Below are 13892 nucleotides of genomic sequence, written 5' to 3' on the forward strand. Positions count from 1 at the left end.
CCCCCTCTCCATCTCTATTCTCTCCCCTCTCTTCATTCCCTTCCTCCATCCCTCTCTCTTTCTTCCACCCTTTCTATTCTTCACTTTGTGGCCTCTGTTTGTTTGTTTGTTTTTTGTATCCTCCCATGGTTGACCCACCATGCCGGGCCGTCCACCTGCCTTCATTTGAAAACTCAAAAGAGTCCGGGATGGACAAGTGAAAAGCTAAATGATGGAGACAGGAAGAGGGAAACAGATGACACAGGTGTAAAACAAACCGAGGCGGTGGGGGACAAAAAAAGAGACGTGGACGCTGATGAGAGACGATGGCAGAGTAGCTGAGAAGAAGAGAGCTCAGAGCACCGACAGAAAGACGAAGAGAGCGGGTGTAATGCATGAGGAAGAGGAGGGTGGATGAGTTAGAGCACAATAACACAGCAGACAGTAAAGAGCTGATATTACACCAGGCATCCACGGAGGCCATGTATTGATCCGTAGCTGTGTGTGTGTGTGTGTGTGTGTGTGTGTGTGTGTGTGTGTGTGTGTGTGTGTGTGTGTGTGTGTGTGTGTGTGTGTGTGTGTGTGTGTGTGTGTGTGTGTGTGTGTGTGTGTGTGTGTGTGTGTGTGTGTGTGTGTGTGTGTGTGTGTGTGTGTGTGTGTGTGTGTGTGTGTGTGTGTGTGTGTGTGTGTGTGTGTGTGCGTGCGCGTCTGTGTGTTTAGATTCTGCAGTGAAGAAAGAGGCTGTGTGTTATTTTTATGATCTCAGACAGATTTGTGTAAATAATCAACTCACTCCCAAAGCAGATATTATAATGTGTAATGTTCATGTGAGTGCAAAAACTGCAACGTTTACAACAAACAGGAGAACAACAACTCGGATACTTCTAAACTCTATGGGGAAAAAAAACATGACTACATTATTGGCAATTACCAAATATACGATTGCAAGCTAAAATACAAACATATGTACTTCTTAAAGGGTGGTTGAAAGTGTCTGTATGGGTTTGCTGTGAGTGAAAGAAGAACAAGGGAAACATGGGACTTATTGTCTTTGGAGGGGGTGATGAATGATTGTTGTTATCATGGCAAATTGTCCTGAAAGCCATAGAAGACATCAGCAAAGTGATAAAGGAACAGCCTATTGATCTCTTTAGGAGTATTACAGTGAATATATCACACACACACACACACAGAGAGAGCATGTGAGTTGTTGTAAAAGAAGAAGTCAGACTAAAGATTTATAAAAGCACACATTAAACATTCACAATTTGTTTGGTTTATTGGGTATTTTTTTCTAATACAAGGTGAAGGGAGCAGGAAGTCAGAGATGTAGAGATGGACCAGGAGAGAAAGAGGAACATGCAGATAAGAAGACAACAAATGAGAAAGGGATGTAGAGATAAGTAGAGAGGAGGGCGGGACCAGATTATGTCACAAAAGTAGCAGCGCATACAACCACATGTTTTTACTAGAATAACTAAAAAAAAAAAGCTAAGATTGAAACCCCTCATTACTTTCCCGGACTACTGTGTTCATTTTTTATATGATATTATCAGTCTGTTAAATGTCAGAAAATATATATTTTTTTATTGTGGAAATAGCAAGACATGACTGCATCGTTCCCAGTTTGATGATAGCCAGACATCCTTTGCTGGGTGTTAAAACACATTCTCCATTCAGTTCAGTTTATTTCAGAAGCTTTTAGAGATGCAACAATGTAACGGTTAAACATCTGTATCAGATGATGTTGGCCCTGTTGACAAACATTGGCCCTTCAGTGAATAATATGGCATGCACCAATGTCAGTAACTGATGTGTATCTGTTGTGTCACATCAATTTAAATGCTGTCAAGTTATTTCAGATCACTGCTGGCTCAGAGAAGAGGGTTTATATTGGGCAAGAGAAGTCACCTGTTGGACAAAGTCTGATTTGTTTTTAGAGTCGAATGTGAAAGAAAATGTCAGCAGGGTGGAAGTCTTACACCATCTCTGGGAAAGATCGGTGACATGCAGTTTAAAGACATGTTCCACAGACAATTAAAGAAGAGAGACTACTAACAACAATTTAGATACAGCAAATAGCTCATAGCTCATTTAAAACAAATAAATCACAAAGAAGACATAAAGAAATGTCACTATCTGCAATCAGATAGTTTTTGTTTTAAATTGATATCAGTATTGTCATTGATTTTCACAAGCAATAATCTCTCGACTTTTTATTGGCATGAAAGGTTAAGGAATATTTTTGCCAAAGCACAACAGTACAAAATGATCTGTTTTGTTTTGTGTTTGTTTGTTTTCCTCTCTCTCTTTTTTTTCTACTCGACCGACCTGGCCAAACACAATCACAAACACATTACAAGACAATAACCCACCATGGGAAAATCCCACTTATACATGTTTAAGGTTTGCAGAAATCATCTCTTACTCTCTGTTTCCCCTTCCTAATGAAAATCATGAAAATGACTATAAAAAAATGAAATAAGAACTCAAGTTGTGGTCTTGAAATCTGTTTTATTTAAAGACAAACTTTCTGAACAACAAAGATCTTCAGCTTTGAGTGGTAAAAATCAGAGAAATTTGAACTAATTATATTTTAAGTAGCAGGACATTGATTTTTTTTTTCTTGACTAATTACTTGAAAGGCAGATAAATCAGCTGATTAATCCGCCCTTAATTCAGTGTCTGTGCTGCATGATGTCAGTGCAGAAAAGGATGGATGTCCTGAACGTGTTGCAGATCAGAAGTTTAGAAAATAACTTTAAAAAGTTTTTTGTTTTAATTTTTTTGTGTGCTGTCATGTCTTCAAAATGACTGTTTTCACCTGAACTCCATGTGAAGAACAGCTGGCCTGCAGCAAGATATACACACACACACACACACACACACACACACACACACACACACACACACACACACACACACACACACACACACACACACACACACACACACACACACACACACACACAGGAAGGAGGTTAGATTGATCCAGGTTTAGCTCTCAGGGCTAAGAGTTATTGAAGAGAATCATCCCTCTGTAATCATGTTAGAGCCAACCAGACCTGCCCAGTACACACTGCTCCCTGTGAGTGTGTGTGAGAGTTAGTGTGTGTGTGTGTGTGTGTGTGTGTGAGAGAGAGAGAGAGAGAGAGAGAGAGAGAGAGAGCTTTCATTTCTTTTGTGTCTCTTTCCTTTCCTTGTTGTTGTCAGGGTCCTCTGAGAAATGTCAATGTGCCCTTCTGTCAAAGTCGCTCTCAATCAGCTAAAACACAAACACACACACACACACACACACACACACACACAGAAGGTTACGCTGTCATTCACACAGCCGTTGATAAAGCAGACGGAGCTTTGGAGCCCCTCTTGTCACTATTCATCTGCCTGTCCATCTCTGACACACCGGTTTGTTTCTCTACCTCCTCTGTCTCCTTATCTCCATCACTCCCCTCTCTTTCCCCTCTTTATCTCACTTCCTTACTCCCTCTCTCTCCTCTCTTTATCAGTGCTCCTCCTGCCGCTGCTCCCCTCATCTCTCCATCTCTCCACCTCCTTCATTCTGCATCTCCCGCTCTCATCCTGCCAAAAGTCTGTTCTCTATGATTATCAGCTATTAGAAGCTGGTTTAACACTCGCGCCTAATGTCTGTAAAGTATTTTAGCCTCACAACAACACACAGACACAAACCAAGACACTTTATCACCTACTGGACACATTTGAATGCTCTAGAGTAATAATAGTTTGGACTTTCTATTTTTTTCTGGTTGTAGTTGATAACATGAGAAGAAATAGACATCTCCTACTTTTATCAGTTAGTCATATTTAGACATATATACTTAGAACTTAGGATTTTAGGGACAATGGAAACTCTAGAAGAATAAAGGATAAATCAAGTGTTTTTATAAGGTTTGTGTTCTGGCATTGTTCAAAATGATGATGATATGACGTGTCAAATAAACCTCTATAAAAGTGTGACTATAAGCTATACGATACATTCATGTGTCCCCTCTGGGAAATTGGCCTCAGACTCCTGTGCTGCCCCCATGAAGCTGCCTCTACAGTAGAATCATAAAAAATAGAAACAAACAACAATTCACATTTAACAGGGATACATGTATATAATCCACAAACAACACATATTGCACATTACACACAACAGACAAAGAGCATCATGATGCCGTAGCACAACCCATACAGCCTTTGATCAAGGTGGGCACAAATGAGTGTTTAATACAAATACCATAAAGTATTCAGGTCCTTTTACTGTTTGGCATGTGTTCAACAGTACTTCATTTCTCCTAAATAATAAAAAATAATCATTTCTAACAGCTGACGGTGTTCTAGTCTTCACCCCAAAGTCTTTGACAATCACTATTTTGTTGCTCTTTGCTCCTTCCTCTGCTGTCAGGCTGCTGGCTATCCTCACAGCGGAAAAGTCATCGACATCAACTTATCTGAGGGTAGCTGAATCACCCAAAGCTCTACCTGATACATCAAATGTATAAATTGATGGCACATGTACATGAATGAGTTTGTATTATTAATGCAATTCAGGCAGTTTTTGTCACTGTGTTTATTGAACACATTCATATCCCATTGATTGTAAAAATGTGATTTACTTGCAGCCATGGATGCATGCAGGATCCATGGCCCAAAATTGTAACTACAAATCGCAAACTCGTGTAAAGAAAGTTTCCATACAACATTAATAATTTGACTTCCCATTAGGCTTTACTTGTATCAGCATTTATCCTTCATTTGACTGATGGTTACTAAAGACATCGTGTCACACTGTTGAAATATTTAGTATTTCTAGTATTTACAATCAGGAAGGAGGCTGCAGAGTGCAGGATATAAGACTGATCACACCTCGTCTCAGTGGTTAAGGTGTAACCGCCCTGCAGCACCGTGTCTGCCATTATCACTTGTATTTAAGAAGTCCTGACGTGGACGCAGGGCTTAAACAGGAAATTGTGGTCATTTCTGTGTCAGCTTCGTCCAACATTTAAACACTTAACTTCCATGAATATCACAATCAGGATAAACACATCCACTTCCTATACCTGCATATTGATTTGAGAGCTCTGGTTTTGGCTCTGGCCTCTCAGCAGTTTCAGGTATGGATGAGTTTGTGTCTGCTCCTGAAAACCACTGCCAAATACACTCTTTCCTCCCCTTCGGCCCACCTCATCATCTTGTCTTTGTGTATGTGTGAGTGTGGTTGCTGGGGTGATGGCAGGGCTGGGTAGGCACTCTTCTTTAAGCAAGCGTGTTTGTCTGTGTGTGTGCGAGGCTGCGATCCATGCTAAACTGATTTTGCCATGGCCGCGCCAGGGAGGCTAACACAATTACCGCCGGCTAATGGCCCCACTGACTGAGGGGGGAAGAGAGGCGTCGTGGGTAGCTTTCTGGAGGTCTCTCATCTTGCTCTCTTGCTCTGTTTTCTCTCTGCTTTTTCACTCCAAATGTCTCTGACCCCTTTCTCATCTCTGCTCTCTCGCTCTTTTATCATAGTTTCTGGGATACCCTCCGCCCTCAGGTCACCTCGGTTCAGCCGAGACTTAGAATAATTACAGCAAAAGCAAAGTCAACAAATGCAAATGACCACAATACTAATCCTTTTCTTTTTTTTCCCCCTTCTAGCCATTAGGAGGAAGGAGAATGGTTGGTACGATGAAGAGCATCCTCTTGTGTTCCTCTTCCTCGGCTCATCAGGAATCGGTAAATCACTCTCGCATCTTTCACACCCCACACTTCCTCTCTAGTTTGATCTCATCAACTGATAGTTACAAAAAAAAACAGATCTCCACAGTGTGCCAAAAGCTGCTGCCAAAATAAACAGAGCACTTGAGTAAGTGAAGTTTTTGAAGTTTGGTGAATGAGCGTGGAGTGAACTTTCCTCCTGCCAGTCTGCTGAGTTCAAAAGAGTCCGAATACACAAGACCACAAAAGCATGCGTCACACTGTCACAAGTAAACACAAGTGAACACAAGTTGGTGAAACTCCTTTCAGTATTCAGCTAAGGGGGATAGATCAGAGTTTAGACTTCCTTTAAAATGATTTCGAAATAAAATGGTTAAATTACATAAACTAGATAAAATTCAGACTAAATGAGAAAGAAAAGTTGCTCTGGTTAGTTTGCCGGGTAGTTAAGTTAAGTAAATTATTAGTTGATGTTAGTACTCTCATTAATATGAAAGATAAGTTTGGTAGTTACACAATGTTTTTCATTTATATAACGGTGATGACAAAATTGGGGTGCTGTTGGCCGTCTTGTTAGAGTGTGCGCCCCATGTACAGATGCCATAATCCTCAAAGCGGGCGGCCCCGGGTTCAAATCCTACCTGTGGCTCCTTTCCTACATGTCATTCCCCTCCAAAAATATTTATACATTTTTAAAAGTCACAAAATCAAAGTCCAACTCTCAAAGCTTCTGATTGGCTCTCTTGTCTGTCAATCAACTTTTTTTTTTGCGATAATAAAGTTAATCAAACGATTTTCAACCTGAGAAAAAACAAACAAATCTGGAGATAATTTTTGTAGAGTTGAGTCAGCAAATCTGATGCTTATGTGCTTTTTTTTAAACACTTCTAGAGAAAGCTGCGTATAGACAACGATAAGCATTCAGCATGTGAAGCCAACTTAAGTATTATGGTAAACAGTATTCTTGGTCTGCTGCATAAAACATGTGCAGCGATAAACCACTCGTACTGTATGCATAATTAGAAAGAAAACAAATAAACAGATAAGCCATCTCTGATATCCTCATATACTAGATGTGCCACCAGAACAGAGAAGATTAGCTAAGTTGTAACCATAATGTTGACTGGAAACATGCAGCTGTTTTATTTTGTGGAAAGGGAAGGCGTCTCTGAGCTGCTGTAGATGAATGAAGAAAGCAAATAGATATCTGGGGCAGATCCACATAGTGCTAAAAAAAAAAAAAAGATGTTTTATTCACTTAATGTTCAGCACTGGTGTTGAAGTTAGCTGTCGTACAGACACACTCCTGATGACTGATACTCCGTAACAAGAATAGCAGCTCCCTGAAAAAAATGGGGCGTGTCTGTGACAATGCCAGTTGTGAATAGTGTCTTGTATTCTAGTGCCTTATTTTTGCCAGTGTTCTTTTATATTAAAATGCAATCAAGACATTTTGAGTTGACCAGCAGTGGTTTTATCAAACTTAAAAAATGTCTAATTCTTTTATGAAACACAGAACACTGAGAGTGAAGGAAATTCAAAGAAACACTAACACAACATCACACAGCATTTTAAGTTTATACAATCTACAAGGGACACTGAGGATGAATCATAACTGTCTAAACTCAGTCTGGACCTTTCTGCTACAACAGACTGACACTCCTCCTATCAGACGATACAAAGAGATATAAAATGTTTTTTTTGTGCTTTGAAGGAAGATGTACGTTTTAGTCTATGTTTTTTATTCATTATTTATAGAAACTTGAGGGGACATCTGTAGTTTTTGAGAAAAGCTGAAATCAACTTGAACAGGATAAAGAAGCAGAAGTGTGTGTGTGTGTGTGTGTGTGTGTGTGTGTGTGTGTGTGTGTGTTGTGTGTGTGAGTTAGAGAAGGAGTGGAGGAAAAAGAGGGAGACAGCAGGATATTACGGGTCGGATGGATGGCTAAAAAAGAAGGGAGAATGTGAAATGACAGGCCAGATAGATAGATGGAGGAGAGACGGTGTTCATATTCTCTGTTGCCTTCAGCGACAAACAGTGGCCATAAGACATCAATATTAAACACAGCAACAAGACACACACAGTCTATTCAACACACCCATATGCATACCAAACACAAGACATCAATATCATATATGAGCATTTCTATGCAGAATATTTTACTGACAAAGACAATGTGAGCTTGTGGAGAGGAGGAGATGATTAATAGCTTTAGAGAGGAGAGAGAGAAATAGTCTTCGAGTTCCTGAAACCTTTGCACACTGGTGTGGGTTTTTTTTTGGTTTTTCTAAACAAAAAAATGACATGACTTCTCTGTTTTCACAGGAAAGACAGAGTTGGCCAAACAGGTGGCTCGCTACATGCACAAAGACGTCAAAAAGGTTTGATATGTCCAATCACAAAACACACACTTTACAATAACACACTTGTTAATACACACGCACAGACACACACACACACACATGTTCCGTCAATAGATGAAAAACAGGTCCTCTCATAGATATATGAAACACAAACATTTAATCTTCAGGCTCAAAGAAATGAAAGGGAATTCAATTTGTGCTGGTTTCCGTGGTAACTATCAATAGCATGTCCAGTACAACAATACACACTGATGCAGTGTTAGTTTGTGTCTCTCCTGGGGGATATATGGTTAAATACAGAATGTGATTTCAGGGATTTATTCGTATGGACATGTCGGAGTTCCAGGAAAAACACGAGGTAAGAAGCTTTTGATCTTCTCCAAATACTCCCGTGTGAAGTTTAGGGGGGAGGGGGGGGGCAAAGTTTTTTGTTTTTTTTCTTTTCTAACATCTGAATCACATAATGTGTTGAGTATGTCTGTGTCACAGAGGTTCATTTTACAGTGTCTGTTACTGTGCTCAGATGACTTATTGGATGAATTGTGTTCATCTCCTCATAATGCTGCATAAACTCAAATGAATGTTGTTTTGTTCCTCTTAGTGAAGTCTTGTGATTCATACTTTAAATCAAGTTAGTTCAGAGTTCACACAGAGTTAAGTAACAACAGTTTCAATCAAATCCAATCATTTCACTGTAGGTTTTTTTTTTTTTTTAATTCTGTTTATTTTTTTTTATTATTGTTCCTAAGTCTGGAGCAACAGAAAGCTTGGTAGTTGAAGAGTGAACCTTATGATATAACTGTTGGATCAATCGTGCCCTCTCTTTGTCTTTCAGGTGGCAAAATTTATCGGTTCTCCTCCGGGGTACGTGGGACATGAGGAAGGGGGTCAGCTGACCAAACTGTTGAAGGCGTGTCCCAACGCTGTAGTCCTCTTTGATGAAGTAGACAAGGCCCACCCGGACGTTCTTACCATCATGCTGCAGCTCTTTGATGAGGTGAGTATTACATCCATAAAATACTGAGGGGAGAAAAGTTCAGTAATGAATTGACCTCTGTCATTCCTGCTGCTTCTCTCTCAGGGTCGCCTCACAGATGGTAAGGGAAAGACCATTGAGTGTAAAGACGCCATCTTCATCATGACTTCTAATGTTGCAAGCGACGAAATCGCCGAGCATGCTCTGCAGCTTCGCCAGGAGGCCGAGCAGGTCAGCCGCAGAAAGCTGGCCGACAACCTGCGTGAGAGAAACACACAAACGTTTACATATTTAAAAACACAAACTCAATACTTGGATGTACTCTCATTAGCTCGTATTTGTTACATTCATCAAACCCTACTGCGGCGAACATTTAAAATTAGAATCTGAAGTTGTGAATGAAAGTCAAAATTTCAGGTAATGGTCCAAGTGTCAGTGGTGGTGTCTAAAGTGGGAACCAATTAAAACCACTCGGACACATTGTGTTCTGTTCCATGTGATGTATTGTGAAATGATTGGTCAGTTTTGTGTTGATTTGCTGTCAGGATTTTCTGGATTTGGTGCCACACTGTGAAGACAAACAGAGCAATCAAAAAAGAAAAGTTAGGTAAAAAGCATCATGAGTTAAATCAATGCTTTTTTTTTTTCTCTCCCCCAGAGGACGTACAGAAAACTGATGACATCAAAATCTCTCGGCAGTTTAAAGAATCTGTGATTCGACCAATCCTGAAGGTAACATGAAGGTTACAACACTAACAGGAGTCAAAAAAAAAAAACACACAGATAGATTATAATCCACCTTGTTTTTTAATATGTGACTTAAGGTAAATGTTGCAGTTTTAAGTTTTTGCTTTGTTGTCATTGTTTATTATTTTCTCCCTCTCCCAGTCTCAGTTCCGGAGGGACGAGTTTCTCGGGCGGATAAATGAGATTGTGTACTTCTTGCCGTTCTGTCACTCAGAGCTGCTGCAGCTGGTCGGCAAAGAGCTCAGCTTCTGGGCTAAAAAGGTAAAAACACACTGTGAGCACAGGCAATAACATTCCAAATATCTATCTATTTGACAAAAACAGATGACATACATGAATTAAAAATTGTTCCTGTTAACTGCAGTTTGTAAAAATGTATCAGACCTGGTTGCACAAAAGCACTCTATTCAAAATATAATCGATAAAACTAACCTTAACCTGCATTATATAATCTCTATACCTGAGACCTAGCTCTAACAGGCTCGCCTTTCTCTGCGAGTCATAGGATAAGATTCCGTCCTTTAAAGCACCCTACATTTATAACATGGGTGTCCTGGAGGGAGAGGGAGGCCCTGCTGCAGCCGCCGAGCTGTGCAGGAACTATCACAGATCGATATAATGTGCCACTACTACTCACTGTAATGTGATTAAAGTGTTTAACATGTGGAGCCTTCATCAATACTTAATTATTAATATTCCAGCTGCTGTCTGGACAGCCTGCAGCCGACTCGTAGGGACCTGACTCATGACTCTCCCTCTGTGCATTGTGCGTCTGTGTTTTATCGTGTATTTATTTCTCGGTATAAAGTTATTTAAAGGTGTGTCTCATGAAAACTGTGATCCGTATTAGATAATGAAATGCTAAGTGCTCTCATCATTGCCTTTAATGTGGTATCAATACTGCTGTAATATTTGTGTTTATTTCTCTGGAGTGAAACATGACATTGTATTTATTGAATGGAGTGTTAACATCAGCAGCTAAATGAGCAGCTCAGAGTGCTGCTATTGACTTGTGTTTGATTAAAACGCATCAAGGGCCTGTTGATTAGCGCTGTCAGACATGCTGCATGACAGTCTCTCCTCACAGCATTTGTCTCTTTCTAACAATCTCATTACTCCTCTTCATCGTCCTCTTTGAGGTTTGACTGTTTATGAGACTGCTCTCACTCTCGTCCCTTTTTAACATCAACTCGCTTTGTATTTCCGTCCTATCCTGCCATTAGGCTAAGCAGCGCCATGACATCACTCTTCAGTGGGATCGCCCAGTTTTGGACCTGTTGGCGGGCGGGTATAACATGCACTACGGAGCACGATCTATCAAACATGAGGTAACAACTTGAGAGTTTTTGAAAACAAATTCAGAACAATCTGGGACTTGATTTCATGTTGTAATACATGATACCTAGCCATAACAACGTTTTCCACATTTTCCACAGTAAGCCTTCAAAACAAGATTTTTATCAGATGTGTAGAATATGTTGAATGGACCTCTAAATCTGAAAACATGGATTGAGTACTTAAAGTTTAAGAACATGCTATGACTGTGGTTTGGTGTACCGTATAAAAAAAAAAAAATAACATCCCTAAATCTCATCAATAAGAAGTTTTGGTCAGGTGTGGTGAGAGTTATTCACTTTCTTACACAAACAGTAAAATAGAGGAAAATTGAAAGCAGATAAATCCATAATGAGTCTGACAACGTTGATGTTCATTTGTGAGATGTCAAATATTCTTTCAGCCTACAAACATACGATACGTTATCAGGGACACTCTCAATACAAAGACTGATTTTTGTTATCAGAGTTGTCCAATATCACCTGTGGCCTCGTGTCCACCCAGCAGTTTTTTGGTTGTGCTCTGAGAAGAAAAGCACTGCACGTCTGTCCTGTCTCTATGACAACGGCGGCTATATGACCGACACTGCTCTTTCGCTTTTTACCATATGTTTTTTTTTTATTATTATTATTGTAGATCGTATATGATCAGACACGCAGAAAAGAGGATGTGGGTACAAGACACGATCCGTAGGCAGCAAATCCACAGGGAATAGCCTACATTTGAAAAAGAGCGGTGGTTACATCAACAGAGCCTTTATGAAAAGTAGAACAATTTCAACTTGAGCACTCCGAGCGGCCACACAAAAAAGGCGAAGTGCTCGGAAAAAAGACGTTGGGCACAGATCCCTCGGGTTGAGGGAAAAGTTGGGCTTTTTCCCCCGGACAGCCGCCTGCTGCTGTGAACGCTTTCTACTCATTGAAAACAATTGAAAAAAAGACGCTGGTGCTCTTAAAAAAAAAACCGCTAGGTGGACACGGGGCCTTAGATGTTGTTTTAGGAATAAAACAACCAAACTCAAGAAGAAGAGACGTCGAAAGCAGTGATGAATAGTTAGTGTATGTCTGGATGCTAACATGCAGTGTTATGTTCTTCATTCTGCTGTACCACTAACCTCACCGCGGATCCCTCAGGTCGAGCGACGAGTCGTCAACCAGTTAGCTGCAGCGTACGAGCAGGAGCTTCTACCCAAAGGCTGCACCCTGCGTCTGTCTGTCCAATCAGAGGATGAAGAGGAGCGGAGTGCGCCCAGTCTGCGCCTCGAGGTACTAGGAGAGGATAGCTCTTCGAGAATGCTGGACATTCGACCACCGCTCAGTCCTGAACACTAACACACACACACAAGAACACAGAGGAAGTACACAGATATTTATGCCCATATGTACAACTACACCATACCATCATCATCATCATCATCGTCGTCATAACCTATCATCCAGTGTCAGGAGGATGGATAGTTTTTGGTTCTTATTACCAATAAAAGTACCTCTGATAACACATCACTGCCTCTTTGTTTTAGTTAACACAACAAGTTACAACAGCCAACTTTGCAGCACACTTTCTGCCAACACGGTGCTGTATTCAGTCAATTTAGTTCACCTACAGCTGGACCTTTTACGTTTATGCATCAATGGATGTTTATATCAGTTGGGACTTGATATCAGGAGGAGGAATATGTCACAAGAGATTGTCAATGTAGCATCGAGGCCTCGACAACATCAACATCAAACATGTTTTCATCAGTGTGTTGAGTCATCATATCAGCTGAAAACAACTATTTGCTAATGCATGTTTGTAGTGGTTGAGCTTAGCTGTGACATATGTATTGTCTACTGTATTGTGTAGAGCACTAAAAAAATAAAAAATAAAAGCCAAAATATTTATTTAAAAGAAATATATGGAAGATAAAGGCGATGGCAAGAGTGGTAGTTATGTGATCTGGAAGAGAATGTCTTAGAAAAAAGTCGATGTTTATAGTAGAATATGAACTAGCAGAAACACTTAAATCTCTTGAATATTAAGTTTCATTTAGAAAAATGACATGTTTGGCCAGTATTTGTCCATGTTCTGTGACAGAACAGGGAAGTATGAACGACCAAAGACAGTTGTCCTCAGATTGTTATTGTGTTCACTTAAATGCACATTTCCTTACAGCAGACCTTCACTGAGAAATGCCTGTAAACACAACCTGCTTCTTCATTTCATTCTAAGTCGAGAATAAAACACCAAGCAGAAATGCATAGCAAGCCCATTGAATGATGGGTAATATAACTGCCATGTAAATTGTGTCTGTTGATACATGTTAATGTGAAGAAACCTCGTCCGTCATGACGCCGTGCTCTGGTGCTTTTCAGGCTAGTCTGTCAGACGTTTAGAGAAATTTGGAGTCATAAAGAAATAATATTCAAAGTGTTTTTTCATAAATGTTTTAAGAGCATGTTGACGAGAAGCAAACGGTAATCGAGCGACATTTTTCATTCTTGTATCCCAACCTCCACCCTGTAAATAAAGTCATCACAACAAAAAAGGGAATTCCTCTGTTTTTTGTGCTGTTTGTGTTTCACTGACACGCCTGATGGATGGATGTGTGTGTGTGAGGGTTTAAGAGAGAGACAAGTCCCTGGGTGGGAATTCTGCAACAATAACGCTTGTCCACCATGTAAAGCAGCATGTCAGAGGAATTTCCTTGGAATTCTGCTCTGTGTGGGGGTCTGTGTCAGACGTCAGAAGGGAATGCAGCGCACTAAATGCCACAGAAATGTAAAGGATATCACACAACACACAC

General features: G+C 40.3%; 1 protein-coding gene across 1 annotated transcript in view; it reads left to right on the forward strand.

The window, feature by feature from the left end:
* The window catches only part of clpb (ClpB family mitochondrial disaggregase), a 33474-nt gene extending 20870 nt beyond the window's left edge, over nucleotides 1–12604 (forward strand). The window contains exons 8-16 of the mRNA XM_065960072.1: nucleotides 5626–5703; nucleotides 8012–8067; nucleotides 8363–8407; nucleotides 8885–9046; nucleotides 9131–9287; nucleotides 9684–9757; nucleotides 9914–10033; nucleotides 10996–11100; nucleotides 12241–12604. Of these exons, the coding sequence (XP_065816144.1) occupies nucleotides 5626–5703; nucleotides 8012–8067; nucleotides 8363–8407; nucleotides 8885–9046; nucleotides 9131–9287; nucleotides 9684–9757; nucleotides 9914–10033; nucleotides 10996–11100; nucleotides 12241–12438 (995 nt within the window). The 3' untranslated portion in view covers nucleotides 12439–12604. The remainder of the gene's footprint in view (nucleotides 1–5625; nucleotides 5704–8011; nucleotides 8068–8362; nucleotides 8408–8884; nucleotides 9047–9130; nucleotides 9288–9683; nucleotides 9758–9913; nucleotides 10034–10995; nucleotides 11101–12240) is intronic.
* Nucleotides 12605–13892: the final 1288 nt, after the last annotated feature.

This window comes from Labrus bergylta, chromosome 11 (assembly GCF_963930695.1).
Source record: "Labrus bergylta chromosome 11, fLabBer1.1, whole genome shotgun sequence".
Lineage (NCBI taxonomy): Eukaryota > Metazoa > Chordata > Actinopteri > Labriformes > Labridae > Labrus > Labrus bergylta.